This window comes from Lissotriton helveticus, chromosome 2_1, assembly GCF_964261635.1.
Source record: "Lissotriton helveticus chromosome 2_1, aLisHel1.1, whole genome shotgun sequence".
NCBI classification, from domain to species: Eukaryota; Metazoa; Chordata; class Amphibia; order Caudata; family Salamandridae; genus Lissotriton; species Lissotriton helveticus.
In genome coordinates, this window is record NC_136059.1 from 1543179395 (window position 1) to 1543193833 (window position 14439).

A 14439-nucleotide genomic window follows, 5' to 3' on the forward strand; every position below is an offset into this window, starting at 1 on the left:
ATCTGGTGGCTGTACCTGCTGAGCAGATCCGCCATCTGATTGTCCGTGCCCGGGAGGTGTTCCGCCATGAGGAAGATGTTCCTCTGAATGGCCCACTTACACATGCTCTGAGCCAGATGAGACAACTGTGGAGAGTGCGTACCTCCCTGCTTTTGAATGTAGTACATGGCTGTCATGTTGTCCGTCCGGATCAACACGACTTTGTTGCACAGATGTACTTTGAAGGACTTGAGAGCCATGAAGATTGCCATCAGTTCCAAGTAGTTGATGTGCATCTTCTTTTGTTGCGTCGTCCATAGTCCCTGCACTGTGTAGTGGAGCACATGAGCCCCCCATCCCTGGAGAGATGTGTCCGTCGTCAGTGTAATCTGTGGCACAGGCTCTTGGAACGGGCGGCCCTTGCAAAGGTTGTGTGGATTCCACCAATGCAGAGAGCTGTATGCCCGACCCGTCACCAACACTAGGTCGTTCAACTGTCCTTGAGCCGGAGTCCACTGATGCGCTAAGCATTCTTGGAGCGGACGCATATGCAACCTGGCGTGCGGGACTATGAAGATGCAGGAGGCCATCATGCCTATCAACTGCATGAACACTCTCGCTGGGAGTGAGTGTTGCGGTCTGAACCTCTGGATTAGCGACTGGATGTTGTCGATCCTCGCTGGGTTTGGCTGAGCTGTGGCAGCCAGAGTATTTATCGTCGCGCCCAAATACTGCCGCACATGTGCTGGCTGAAGGTGCGACTTCGGGTAGTTTAGTGAAAATCCTAGACTGTGAAGGAGGTGAATGGTGTGGGACATATCTGCGGCGCACTGCTGGGCTGACTTTGCCTGAACGAGCCAGTCGTCCAGATAAGGGTAGACATGTATACTCGGTCTCCGGAGGTGCGCCGCCACTGTCGCCAGACATTTCGTGAACACTCTGGGAGCAGTGGTCACTCCGAAGGGGAGTACCTTGAACTGGTAATGCCGGTTTTGGATGGTGAACCGGAGGTATTTTCTGTGGGATGGGTGGAGTGGTATGTGAAAGTAAGCATCCTTGAGGTCCAAGGTTGCGAGGAAGTCTCCCCTTTGTAACAAGGGAAGAACCTGCTGCAGTGTCAACATGTGGAAGTGTTCTGAAAGAATGTACTGGTTCAAGGGGCGTAGGTCTAGAATCGGTCTGAGTGAGCCGTCCTTTTTTGGGATTAAGAAGTACAGGGAATAAACCCCTGTGCCTTCTTCCTCCACTGGCACGAGCTCTATTGCGCCTTTTTGCAGCATCACCAGAACCTCCTGCTGCAATAAGTGCAAGTGCTCTGCTGACATAGGACGGTGTTTTGGGGGTATGTTTGGTGGAGTGGATGTCAGCTCCAAACAATAGCCGAACTGGATAAGTTTCCTGACCCACCTGTCTGTGGTGATGGACTTCCAGACTGGCAGGAACTGTTGGAGTCTCCCCCCCAACAGGTGTTGGATGGTCGGGGGGCAGTGACAGGGAGTCACTGTTTGTTGGTGGCAGAGGAACGGGAACTGTTGTTGCCTCTGCCTCTACCCTTGGCACTGTTTCCTCTGTATCCACCTCTGCCCTGCTTGCTGTAGGAGGATTGCGCACCACTTTTATTGAATGGCGTCTGCTGCGACATGTGCCCTCTGCTAACACCTCGATTGCCTGAGCGACGAAAAGTGTTCCCTCTAAATTGTTGTGACTGGAGAGCTCCCATGGACTTGGCAGTCTCGGTATCTTTGATCTTCTCCAGGGTGGTGTCCACCTCTGGACCAAATAACCTGTCTGGATTAACGGGCTGGTTGAGGATAGTAGTCTGTATCTCTGGCTTGAATTCCGAGATGCGGAGCCATGCCTGACGCCTCAACAATACACTAGTGTTGATTGCTCTCGCTGCTGTGTCCGCAACGTCTAGCGCACACTTTATAGCAGCGTTGGAGATGAGCTTTCCCTCCTGGATAAGCATTTCAGCTCCCTCTTTAAACTGGTCTGGAAGGTGTTGTAACAGCTGCTCTAGGGTGTCATAGTGTGCCCTATCGTATCTGGCCAACAGAGCCTGCGTGTTTGAGATGCGCCAGATGTTGGCCGCCTGAGCTGCTACCCTCTTCCCAGATGCCTCCAGCACTTTTGACTCTTTGTCTGGGGGAGGAGCTTCACCCGTGGTTTGGGAGTTTGCCCTCTTGCGGGCATTAGAGACCACCAAAGAGTCCAAAGGCAACTGGCCCCTTATGTAGGTCGGGTCGCCAGGTGCCGGTCTGTATTTCTTCTCTATTCTTGGGTTGACAACCCTTGATCTCGTGGGTTCCTTGAAAATGTCTGCCGCATGCTTAAGGACCCCTTTCAACATTGGGAGAGTCTTGACAGTCTTTTCAGCAGTAGAGAAAGTGTCAAAAAGGAAGTCCACCTCCACGGGGTCAGCATGCATTTCCACTTTATGGTTTGTAGCTGCCCTTTCAATCAAGGCATTACATGCCGCGGAATCTTCAGTGGGAGACGGCTTGACGTTATAAACCTGAGGATCATGGACCGTTTGCTGGTCCCCTTGATCACCTGTATCCATCCATGAGTCCTGTTGCTCATCAGGCTCTATGTGCAGGAAAATTGTACTTCTCATCCTGCTCCCCTTCATCCCCATCAGAGTATGTGGGTGAAGGTGTTGCACTCCTCCTAGGCTGTGGAAGAATCTGTTCAACCAGTACTGGTGTTTCTGGTGCAGGCTTCTTTCGTTTCAGAGGAATTGTAAACGACTCCAAAGGCTGTGAAGTTATCTTCCTCTTGTATAGCGTGAGTTTCCCGGTGTCGGCATCGATGAAATGCTCAGACCGTTCCTCAACTAAAGGATGTCGATGACCCAAAGTCCCAGCCGGGTGAGTTGACTTCGACACAGTGTCCTTGGGCACCGACCGCGGTGCAAAGGCCGTCGGCGCCACCTTAGGCGGTAACGTGTAGAGGATCGGCGCCGAGGTGGTTTTCGGTGGGTCCGCCGGCTTCGGTGCGGAAGGAGTCTTCGGTTCCGATGCCAAAGCCTTGTCCTTAAGGCGCCTGAGGGAGTCCGAGACCTGCTTCGTAAAGGAAGCGGACGGTTTCGTCGACCCGACCGATGTCCTCGGTCCGCCCCCAGGGGAAGACCCGAGCGTCGATGACTTCTGTTTGTCTGGTCGAGGCGCAGGAGCACCCTTGACTGGTGCGCTTCGAGCACTGTCCACGGCCGCAGACGTCGATGCCGACGTCTTCGGATCGACGGGCCCCTTGGTCTTCGGCGCGACAGACTTTCCCGATGTAGGCTTGACAGCCTTCGTGGATGTTGGCTTGTCCGCCTTGGTTGACACCGGCTCGACTGCCTTCTTCGAGCTTGGCTCCTTGACCACCTTCGGCACCTTTGCCTGGTCGACAGCTTTCATTGACTTGGAGGCCCCCGAAGACGACGGCGTCGATGGTGGAGCAGACGTCTTCGGTTTCGATGGCGTTTCGGCCATCTTTGTTTTCGTCGATACCGAGGTTCAGTTTCGGTTTCGATTTCAATAATGGCGGCTCCGCGGAGGTGTCCGTAGCCGGGCCGGAAGGCGGGGCCGTGGATTGAGTTGTAAGGTCTTGGGTAAGGCCGTGTGGCGATCCCGTGACCGGAGCATTTGTAAGAGTACGAACGGGGCATAGCTCTTCCTCCGAGCTATCTTCCATGGCCCCATATGCTTCGTCGTCCCCTACCTTCGACGATTTCCTCTATGTCTTGACTGTGGACGTCCGCTCCGTAGTCGGACTCGACCTCCACCCGTGTAGGTGAAATCTGCAGGTGACGCACTTGCTCGTCTGCTTCGGGGTCGTCAAAGATGTCCACCGGTGCAGGAGCCGAATGCTGGGCCTCGAGGCGCGCCACGCGCCGAAGCTTGATCGTCTTCTTCAATCGAAATCTTGAACAGGCCATACAGCTGGCCTCGTCGTGGTCCGGCGACAGGCACTTGTTGCACACAGGATGGACGTCAATGTGTGGGTACTTGGATCCACACACAGGACATTTCTTGAACGGACTCCGTTCCATGCCGTCGAAGTCTTGCTGCGTCGACCGGGCCTCGATCACCGAAGAGTCACACGACCCCCCGGATATCCGACTCCACGAGCTGGAAGATATACGGGACCGAACGCGAACAATACCGACGGTGCAAAGAAGGCCTTTTGGCCTTTAAAAAGTTCTATCACGATTCCGAACTGGAGACGTCGAAATCACATCCGAACCCAATGGCGGAAAAAAACAATCTGGGGATGGAGTCGATGCCCATGCGCACTGTAGTCCAGGGGAGGAGCCACCTATCTCGTGATACTTCGAAGACTCTTCCAGGACAACAATGTGCAATCATCCGGACCCAACACTAGGCGGCGATCTATGCTATAGATATGAATTTAGCAGCCCACATGCCTCGAACCTGACCCCCTTGTTCTCCCTTGATCCCTGTGTAAATTGTATGAGCCAATAATATAATGAAACTGCAATCCCTCATGCTGCTATTGATCATATTTTATTGTATTGTTAAAATGTATATGTGCTTTTATGGCTGCAACAGCCGCAATAAAGTTTGATGATGATGATACAGTAACTTAATTAGATAATCCTAAACGAATTTCTCTGTGCACTTAAAAAGGTGGGAGGGGGACTTGGTTTTTTGATTCTGTATATCACTATAAAGTTTTTCTGACCTAAATAAATATGTGAAAGGCATGATATAGAAACTTCACAATTTTAACCCCTTCGGTGCAGATGACGGCTCCCGGTCGTCATCAGTTACGGTGGGCGTGTGCTGATGACGGCCGGGAGCCGTCATGACCACGCCCGCAGCCAGGGGGTTAAACTTAATTAAAATGTATAATATAGAACATGTACTTAGAAGCATTAAACAGAATCATCAAATATTGACCAAAGCTCATTGTACGTGGCCATGCTTCTCTGCCAGACATCAAATAAAACCACACCTTTAAGTAATTACATATAAATGTACCATACCACCTCACAAAACTTCTTTTCATATCAGTTCACAACTATGCTACACCGAGAAGCGTTCTGAAGTGGAAGGGAAATTAAAAGTGCACAAATAATCAGAATAACAATAACTAATAATCATTTGATTTCTTTATATAGTGCTTACTACCACATGTGTCATCCTTAAGACCCTCATTACCAATTAGTGTTATATTAAAATTGTGAGAAATATATTTAGCAATGTCAAAAGGGTGAAGCCGGAGTTGGCTTTACAGGGATTTAAACAATTGGTCTCCTGACTTCTAATGTCAGCTAAAGGAGTTGGACTAGCAGCTTTTATTCTGCGCACTAAGTGCTCCATGTGATTGCTCTGCCTCTCCTCATTCATACCAGTTATTCCTTTTTCACCATACTTTTATCCGGTTATGTCTACTCACCAGCGTTCTTCAAAAGGATACTATATTAAATTTGTAGTGCAATGTTGGTTATTTATTTGTATCATTAACCAATTTAAATAACTCTGGGTGCTCACCTGTGAAAATTTCCAGACATCAATGCCAGCGTTTTCCAGCTCCTGGGTACAATGTGAACTGATCATGGAATCAAAGTTCCTCAGAACCTATGCCAAATAAATCCATACGTATGTCAGTCAGGAGAAGAAGAATATATTACTTTTTATGTGCATAAATATCACAGCAGGTAAAAGGTGCTGGATCGAAAGCATTTGAGAATTAAAGTTCACCACACATGCACTAACCAGACACTGAACCATGCAGTAAGCTAGGTGGGTTATTCTATCATTTTAAGCTAAGGGGGAAAACATTTTTCAAAATATTGTGTACTAAGTACCCTTAAAAGTAGTTCCACTGAAACACCATCTCCCAGTGTTTTATTTCTACCCCACTCTTTAAAAACTCAATAGTAACCACAAGATTGTGACTACTTGGGGCCACTATAATATACTTTTGGTTTAGTTTATTTTTCGTTTGTAGCTCATCTGTCTTAATGGGCGATATTGTCGCAGATGCTGGCCACAATCAGCCATTCCTGCAGACCCATTACCTTGTGGTTTGACTCACCCTGTTTATCCAAATCGAGAAATATGTATATTGGAGTTCCACGCTAGGAGGTCTCGTCCATCTTTGAACTGGTTTGCATAGGTGATATTATTTCAAAGTTTGGAATAACCATTTTCCTTGTATTTTAATTTTACTTCTCAATTTAAACATGCCTGAACTTATGGGAGCATGAAGAGACTTGCCAATGGTGTGTTTACAGTCCACAGAGGTCTACTTTGTTCTCAGTTTTCTACATGAATAAGGGGGGACCTGTTTGAACAAACAACAAATCTACCTTATCCTGACGTATGAGCAATGCGGTCTTGGATCCCAGTGCTGAAAGGATGCCTGCAATCTCCACGGCAATGTAACCAGCCCCAACAATGACACTGCGCCTAAGGAGAACACATACGACAGGAATGTCTTCAAAAGGAAGAGGAAATGGGAAAAACAGGAAAGGGATATCTCCCCATGCACCACATAATGAAGCAAATGTAGGTGTGTAAAAAAAACAAGAGAATGGCAGCACTGAGCTTGTGCCCTTGGTTTGGGTTCCCAGGGCTCACAATTCGCATGGAGGCCATTTTGATGCCGATAGTTTTTCATTTTCAAATAAACAAGCTGATGTGCACATTCCAAGCACCATGTGCTTAGTTCGGACTGGCGACCAAATGGAATAATGTATTTGGAATTGTGCTGGTTTTCATTGTTCCTCAGGAGACTAGAGTGTATGCAAAATGTTCTCTGTGTGCTACAAATAAGGCAAAGATTTTAAAAGAAGAAATGGGAACAATAAAAAATATTTTGTCTTTCAACTTCCTTCCCAAAATCTTATTAACCCTCGTTACAGTACACCTATGTATCACGGATAAAAAAAACACATCGGAATTGCCTGGTGAACACACCGAGCAGAGAGAGCTCGCCTGCCATCTCTGATGCCCAGTGATGCCAGCAGGCAGATGGGGTTGGTTAGGGAGAGCTTTAATTAAGCACCAAGTTCTCGACACCCGGTCTTGCTGACACTGGCTGGGATCACATGCTACTTATGGCAGATCTGGATTGGTACGAGTGTTCATCTTGAAATGCCCAAAAAGGGACAACAAGTTTCACATTGACTGCCTTAGTGTATTGCCTTTAATATTTAAAAGTTCATGACTTGGCGGCCCCCAACACTCTGGAGTCACTCCTAATTGTAATATTTGCTTCATGTGAAACAGTTTCATAAAATGAGATTAACTAAATTGACATATTTGAGGATAAATGTTTTTTTTTCTATTCCACAATATTTCTACTTAACATTCGATTACTTGCAAAATCTATCTGGAAAAACCGCTGACAAAGCAATAGACCACACCGAGACCTTTCAGGGCCCGATTTACAAAGGTAAACTTAGACCTGAAGTCTACGCTTAGACTTCAGGTCTAAGTTTAACTTTGTGAATCGGGCCCTTAGTGTTCATTTATTTGACTCACGGAACAAAGCAGAGTGGACACTGCTCAGTTTCCTTTGGCAGCTCTGGTTCAGCTTCAACCATCCAGATCCTTAACTTACGTGTGCAGTGTTAACTTAGCATCTAATGAAGGGATTCAGTGGACTATAGTAGACACAAAGGGCCTGATGTATGTAAGGGTTTTACCCATCAGTGAATATGGGGAAAAGTGTTCATACATACGGCCTTAAGATTCCAAAATCACAAGCATCAACATGTTCATTTGAGTGTATATTAAAGCATCTGCCTAGCGAGAATGTAGCTTACTCATGTACAAAATGTTTTTGCACTCTTAAAGCATGTGCTGCACAAAACTTTAGGCTTTGCAAGTACCAAAAACGTGTGTAAAGTACTTAGGGCCTCATGCACATAGAATCGATTCGGTGTAAAAGTGGTTGCAAATTGCACACCGACTTTTACCAAATAATTTTCGATTTTGAGAACTGACCAATTCAGGACATAACAGGTTATGATCTAAAAATACAGAATTGTAGGGGGTCACAATTCGACCTACCTTCAATCACAGTTATCGTGGCAGGCTGGTGGCAGTAGCCCACCAAGTCTGCGACTGCTTTTAAATAAACCAATTATTATTATTATTTTTTTTTTTAAATGAAGCCTGAAAACAGGATGCGTTTGGAAAAAAAAAATGAAAAGCTACATAAACGTATTTTAGGAGAGGGCAGTGGTCTTATAACCCACTGCCTACGCCTAAAAAACGTTTTTGTCATATTCACAAAAGCCTTTTGGGGACATCCTTCCTGTTGGTGAACGGGTTACCACCTCCTTTGAGTTAGTGGTAAAATATTGATGTATTCCAACAAGATTCCAGTCACAAAACATGATTGTTAACCATAATGAATAGGTATTTGCAAAGGAAGCTCTAAACAAGTCTATTTCAAATACCAGTTCCTTACTGTTTCCTAAACCCATTTAACAATCTGAAAAACTGTTCTGATCCATTAACTGGGTTGAGTAAATTTCAAAAAGTGTTTTCTAGTGGTCACAATGAGGTTTTGCACCTGTTCAAACACTTTGTACATGAGGCCATGAGTGACAATATAGGTCGCAAATCGTTGTGCAACTCACTATGTCCACATTGTAAGACATTGCACCTTATAAGAAACGAGGATGTGTGGTTTATCTCTCTTCTTCCTATGAGTCACAAAGATATGTACCGAACCCGAAAGCAAAAGGTATGCATTCGCAAACTCGAAGCTCATCCATGAAGGATAGATCCCGTTTCTAAATGTCAGCTTTGGGCTTCAGGCCAGAGAGCACATGCCACGATTTAGAAGACAATACCATCTTGGCCATTTTTATAAACTGTAGCTCCAAACCCTTTACAAGAGTGGGGATGCAAAACTGGCTTTTTTCAAAGGCAGGTATGGAGGTTTTCAGTCTCTCGCATTTATAAGCCTGAGAGAGTAAATCCGCTGTGCAAAAACACTAACTGCTTTGCGACCTGATCCTTAATGCATCAGGCCCTAAGACTAAACTTATTGTTTTATTTCTGAGGACAACTTTTCTATCTCATGAATTTATGTATTTGTTCTTTGCATTGTCTCTACTAACCAGATGCATGGCCATGCTGGACTACTTGTATTTTTTTTAATGCACAATTTTAAACAACTTTATAGGCAACAATGATCACTTCATAGTTAAGGAAACCGGAGAACACTGGCTGTTTTTGCAGAACAGTAGCTAAACACAAGAATACACAATAGTGTGTTTGTAGTGGTTTCTATGTGCATACACAATAGCGCTCTAAAGAAAGGGCAATGAGCCCAGAAACAGGGATAACACTTATAGCTTTGTGATTTATCCAGGCCCTCCCCTGGTGTTTCTACAGGAGGGCCTTCAAAATTGTATGCAAAAACTATCAAATGGTGCTTGTGATTCCTTAAGTGTGTCACGCCATCTTGCAAAAGCATTAGAGATCCCACCTCCTCCACTAAAGTAATAGCACACACACTATGGGCCCGATTAAAATGAGACAAATGTCTAACTTTACTACTTTCGGTATCGCAAAGGGCTTTTACTACTCGTAAATGCCCTTTGTGAATACCACAAGTCGTAAAGTTAGACTTTCGTCTCATTTTACATTTGTGAATCGGGCCCTATATGTTTGTAGACATAAGTATACAACGTGTAACCTTTACTAAAACACTCACATGTGCTGAAACAAGATATTACACCAAAGATCAGAAATTGCACACAAGTTATCATAAACATGAGATTGACTAAAGTTAGAGAAGGCTCCCAATAAGAAAAACAGGAAACATCTTACCCTGGCAGTTCTTCAAGTTCAAAAAAGCCGTCACTTGTGATTCCTAAACTGGCACCTGGAAAATAAGGATATGGCGGTCAACCTCGCACAATAATGCTCTCTCCGTCCGCATGACACCTTAAAGCATGCCTTATCTCCTACACGATTAAAAACCGACCTGAAGTAATCTTACGCTAATTGTTATGAGGGCTAGGCAAAAAACTTTGTTTAAATGCAAAACGGACAAAATCTTTTTGCCCATGTGAGGCAGTAACAAATCAGATCAGGTGAATGGATTAAATAATGCACAGCTCTGTTGCAATAGGGTATGGGGTGGATTATGATCTGAAAAAAACAAGGCTGCCCCCACCTTCCTACATGTATGCTTGGCAGATGCATTAGACACAAGATATAGAAAAGACGTCATCCCTCTTCTGGAAATCAAGCATCCAGGATAGCCACTTATCACAAGAAGAAGCATACTCTTCGCATTCAAGACGAGACGACTCAGATCAATAAATTTATGGTGCAGGACATGGCATTGAGCATGTATCCCCTATGGAGGACAGTACTGGGATCTGGCACTTAACATTATGTCACAACCGTCTGAACGGATCATCCGAACACCTGGCCCCTCCTCCAAGACTGGGGGAGCGGGGGTGGGGGAGTACAAGCTCCCGACAGCCCTTCAAGCGGGCGAACCCAAAATGACTGACTTGTTATAGATCAAAAGCTAGTTAATAGGTGGGGTAAGAGGGAAAGTGTCTTTAGCATGTTTGGGATGCTGAAGTGGGAGGGGGTGGGAGGCATTGGGAAACAGGTTCAAAGTTTGAATAACCTGCAGCACACCGAAGATACACATAGGGTACAAATACAAGGTATCAAATGCAGCTGAAGCTAACCTACCGTTGAGTTGGCACTCGCAGGTAACTCCGGCAACATCAAATTAGCATGCCTGACATGGAATGTCCGGGGATTAAACAATCCAAAGAAAACACGGCAAGAACTGACCTCTCTCACCAGGCATGACATTCAAATAGCGCTTCTTCAAGAAGCGCATTTAATGGAACACACAGAGAATAAGGTGGGCGCAAACTGGGCAGGAACTAGGTTGTCATCCTTGTACTCCACGTACGCAAGGCAGGGGGGTGCCAACGCTTGTGAGAAAGTGAACGCCGTTCAAGGTTACACACTTCGCCATGGATGCATCCGGATGGTATGCTGTACTGCAGAGTAGTCTGCACTGTAAATCAGTAACGCTGCTCTGTGTGTACGGGCTAAACGTGGACGATCCAGCTTTCTAAACAGATATATTTAATGCCTTACGCTCACATCCACAATCAGAAATAATATTGGGGGGGGCGGAGTTGGATCTGAACACACATCTAGACCCAAGTAAGGACAAAGTAAGGCATCATGGGGCAAAACCCTAGGGCAGCCAGAACTATAAGGGATGGGATGGAGGTGATGGGGTTGGTGGATCCCTGGAGGATCCATATCCAGATTGGTTGGAGGGAACACATGCTTCATCAGCATATGAATCCTGGTCCAGGCTATATTACTGGCTGGTGACCACTGGCACAAACGCCTGGGTTGCAAAGGTGGGGCACCTGACAAGGATGCTATCAGATCACAACCCAGTAGAGAGGTAAAGCCCACTATAGGCCTTTGTCTGCTGCATTGGTTTCCCCACACATCCAAGAATAAGATTACTGGTAAATGTTATGACTTGGGCCTTCTCTTGGCCAAAAGAGACATTACAGCTCATTGGAAATCAAGGGCGTAAGTGTCTAGCGATGGAAGGCTGACCTCCTTAAATGGGCAGAATGCGAAGGCACAGTTAGATTACAGCTGGCTAACAGGGCAAATAGTGAGAGCGCTTTGGAAGCAGCAAGGGCTTGGGAAGCATTAGTGGTCTTGCTGAAAGTCCCAGACACTGATCTGGACGAAGATCCCCTGACTGATGACCCGGCTGTTCTGCCCTGACCACAGTATATGCATTACCTTGCTATATGTACCTATTGCGTCCCTTACTACACTTGCCTCCGGCATAGACAAAGTCCTTGATACTTGCTGTAGCAGACCTTTATTGTGTTCCCTTGTGGTACACCTTGCTGTTCCCATAATTTTTGTTTTATATGACACGCTGGGGAGGGAGGAGGGATAAGAGGAAGGGGGGTAAGTTTCGTTTGGTAGTCCTAAATGTGCAGCAAGGATGTTTTCTCATTACGCTCATTGACAACTGGTTGTTATTACTACATTTGCTTCTCAAGGGTCCTGTTGACATCTGGCGCATTAGCATTGAAGTACGGAACGCAATAACTGATCATGTCTCTGCCACTTTTCCCTGGGTGCGACCAGGTTGTATTGCCGCTATATGAGCATCTGCTTGCCTGTGTATCCTGGAAATGATTCCATTGCTCTATTTTGGAACTAATAAAAACATATTAAAAAAATAAAATAAAAAATAAGCAGATCACAACACAGTTAAGATAGACCTGCAGTTCCCAGAATGAATCCCGGGACCATATACATGGAGATTCAGGACGGAGGCGCTGCTGGACCCGATGTTTAGGGAAACAATTAGGTAAGCAAGCACAGAATATTTTACAATCAACAAGGGTTCGGTTAGTGACTCCTCTACTCTATGGGAGGCCTTCAAAGTAACTATAAGAGGGGTATGCATAAATACAAAAATGGGTATACTGAAAGACATCCGCACACAGATGCAACAAACAGAACACACCTTGTCCTAACTAGAGCAGGAATACGATACCAAGACGAGTCAGGTCACTTTAGCGGATATCAGAGACCGTATAACAGAATATAAGAAACTAGCACAAACAGAAGCACACTACTGGTCCAAAAGGCATGTAGCAAGGGCATTTGGAGAGGGAGGAAGACCAGGCCACACCCTTGTAACAAAAATAGCAATCAATAAACGTCATCATCCCATCACACAGATCACGGGCGAAGAAGGAAGAAGGAAATAACTATTATGACCAAGGGGAATACGGTCTCAATTTAAGAGTTTTTACGAAAGCCTTTATGCATCCCTCAAGCAGTTCCGGACAGAAGAGCTGGATAACTACTTATATGATATATCGCTCCCATGGCTGTTTGAGGGACAGCAGGAGTATTTAAGTCAACCCGTCGAAGAAGTGGAGCGGACAGAAGCGATACACTCATTGCCAAATGGAAAAGCGCCAGGGCCAGATGGACTCAGTGGCGAGTTTTAAAACATTTGCTGACCCCACACATGTTGGAAATGTACAGAGAAGCATATGAAAAAGGCACTCTTCCAACAACAATAAGGGAAGCCTTAACCCCTCCGCTGCGCTGAACGTTCCGCGCTGGTGCGGAACGTTCTATTGCGCTGGCGGGACCGGACCGTTCAACGGACGTCCGTTGAACGTGCGCTGCACTTAAAGGGCTGATAATAACTTACCTCAAACAAGATAAACCCAGATGAGATGCGACTCTTACAGGCCGTTATCCCTGATCAATATAGACGCCAAAATATTGGCCCATATTTTGGCCAATAGACTAGAACCCCTGATGACATTAACAGCATTTTCAAACCAATTGGGATTCATTCCAACCAGGTCCACCACCCATAACCTCCGAACACTCTTTGCACTCTTTTACCAACTCAACCCAGAGCATAAAGTGGTGGCAGTTAAGCTGGAAGCCGCTAAAGCATTTGATTCCATAGAATGGAGCTTTATGTTCCAGATACTTGAAAGAATGGGACTACCTGAAATGGATAGAAATCTTATACAGGTCCTCAGTGTCGGGAGTACGGACAGAAGGGTATACATCAGAACCGATAGAGATAAACAGAGGCACGGGGCTGGCCCTTATCTCCGTTACTGTTCTCTTTAATGATAGAACCATTGGCATGCATCATAAGGAAACAGCACAGGGATTCGGCATTGCGATTTAGACAGACGGCTTAACGAACAAGTTACTTACCTTTGGTAATGATGTATCTGTAAGAGACATATATTAGTTAAAAATTCCTTATCTTATAATTACCCCAGGCGTCAGACTGGATCCGGAGACATTTTTTCTTAGCAGCACCCCTGCGCATCGGTAGGTGCAGTCGGTCGACTCCGCGACCGTCGTCGTGGTCACCAGGATGACGTTGCGGTGTCTACTTAGACCCTGTTCCGCACTGATGTCAGTTCTGACACGACATTCCAAGCCAGAAGCCATGCAAGACACTGACCACTGGTGCACCAAACTAGGGCCCAGTAAGGGAGTCCCTCTCCCTAGAAGTCAGTTTGCAGAACGGGGAGGATGGGTGGGGCGGTGAGGAATCTATGACTAATATATGCCTCTTACAGATACATCGTTACCGAAGGTAAGTAAATTGTTCATCTGAGAGAGACTATTAGTTATAGATTCCTTACCTTACAATAGATACCCCTGCAATACCATTCCAAGAGGTGGGTCTGCGAACTAAGTTCACACCAGGAAGTCGTAAAGAACAGAACGGCAGAAAAAGCCATCTCTACGGACTTGGCAGATCTTAATACATAGGACAACCCATTGAGAGATGGTACGTTTGTGCACTTGCGCCCACATAACCCACGAAGAGTTGATCGTCCACCCGGAAGTGTTTCGTGCAGTCAAGGTAGAAGGAAAGCGCACATTTTGGGTCCAGACG

At 46.0% G+C, this 14439-nt stretch overlaps 1 protein-coding gene across 3 annotated transcripts in view; it reads right to left on the bottom strand.

Annotated features, from left to right (window-relative positions):
- Positions 1-14439, bottom strand: part of GSR (glutathione-disulfide reductase) — a 203972-nt gene that overhangs the window by 52347 nt on the left and 137186 nt on the right. For all 3 annotated transcript variants that reach the window (XM_078676503.1, XM_078676504.1, XM_078676505.1), the window contains 3 exons: positions 9789-9843; positions 6305-6404; positions 5484-5570 (listed from right to left, as the gene is read on the bottom strand). In XM_078676503.1, coding sequence (XP_078532629.1) covers positions 5484-5570; positions 6305-6404; positions 9789-9843 — 242 coding nt within the window. The remainder of the gene's footprint in view (positions 1-5483; positions 5571-6304; positions 6405-9788; positions 9844-14439) is intronic.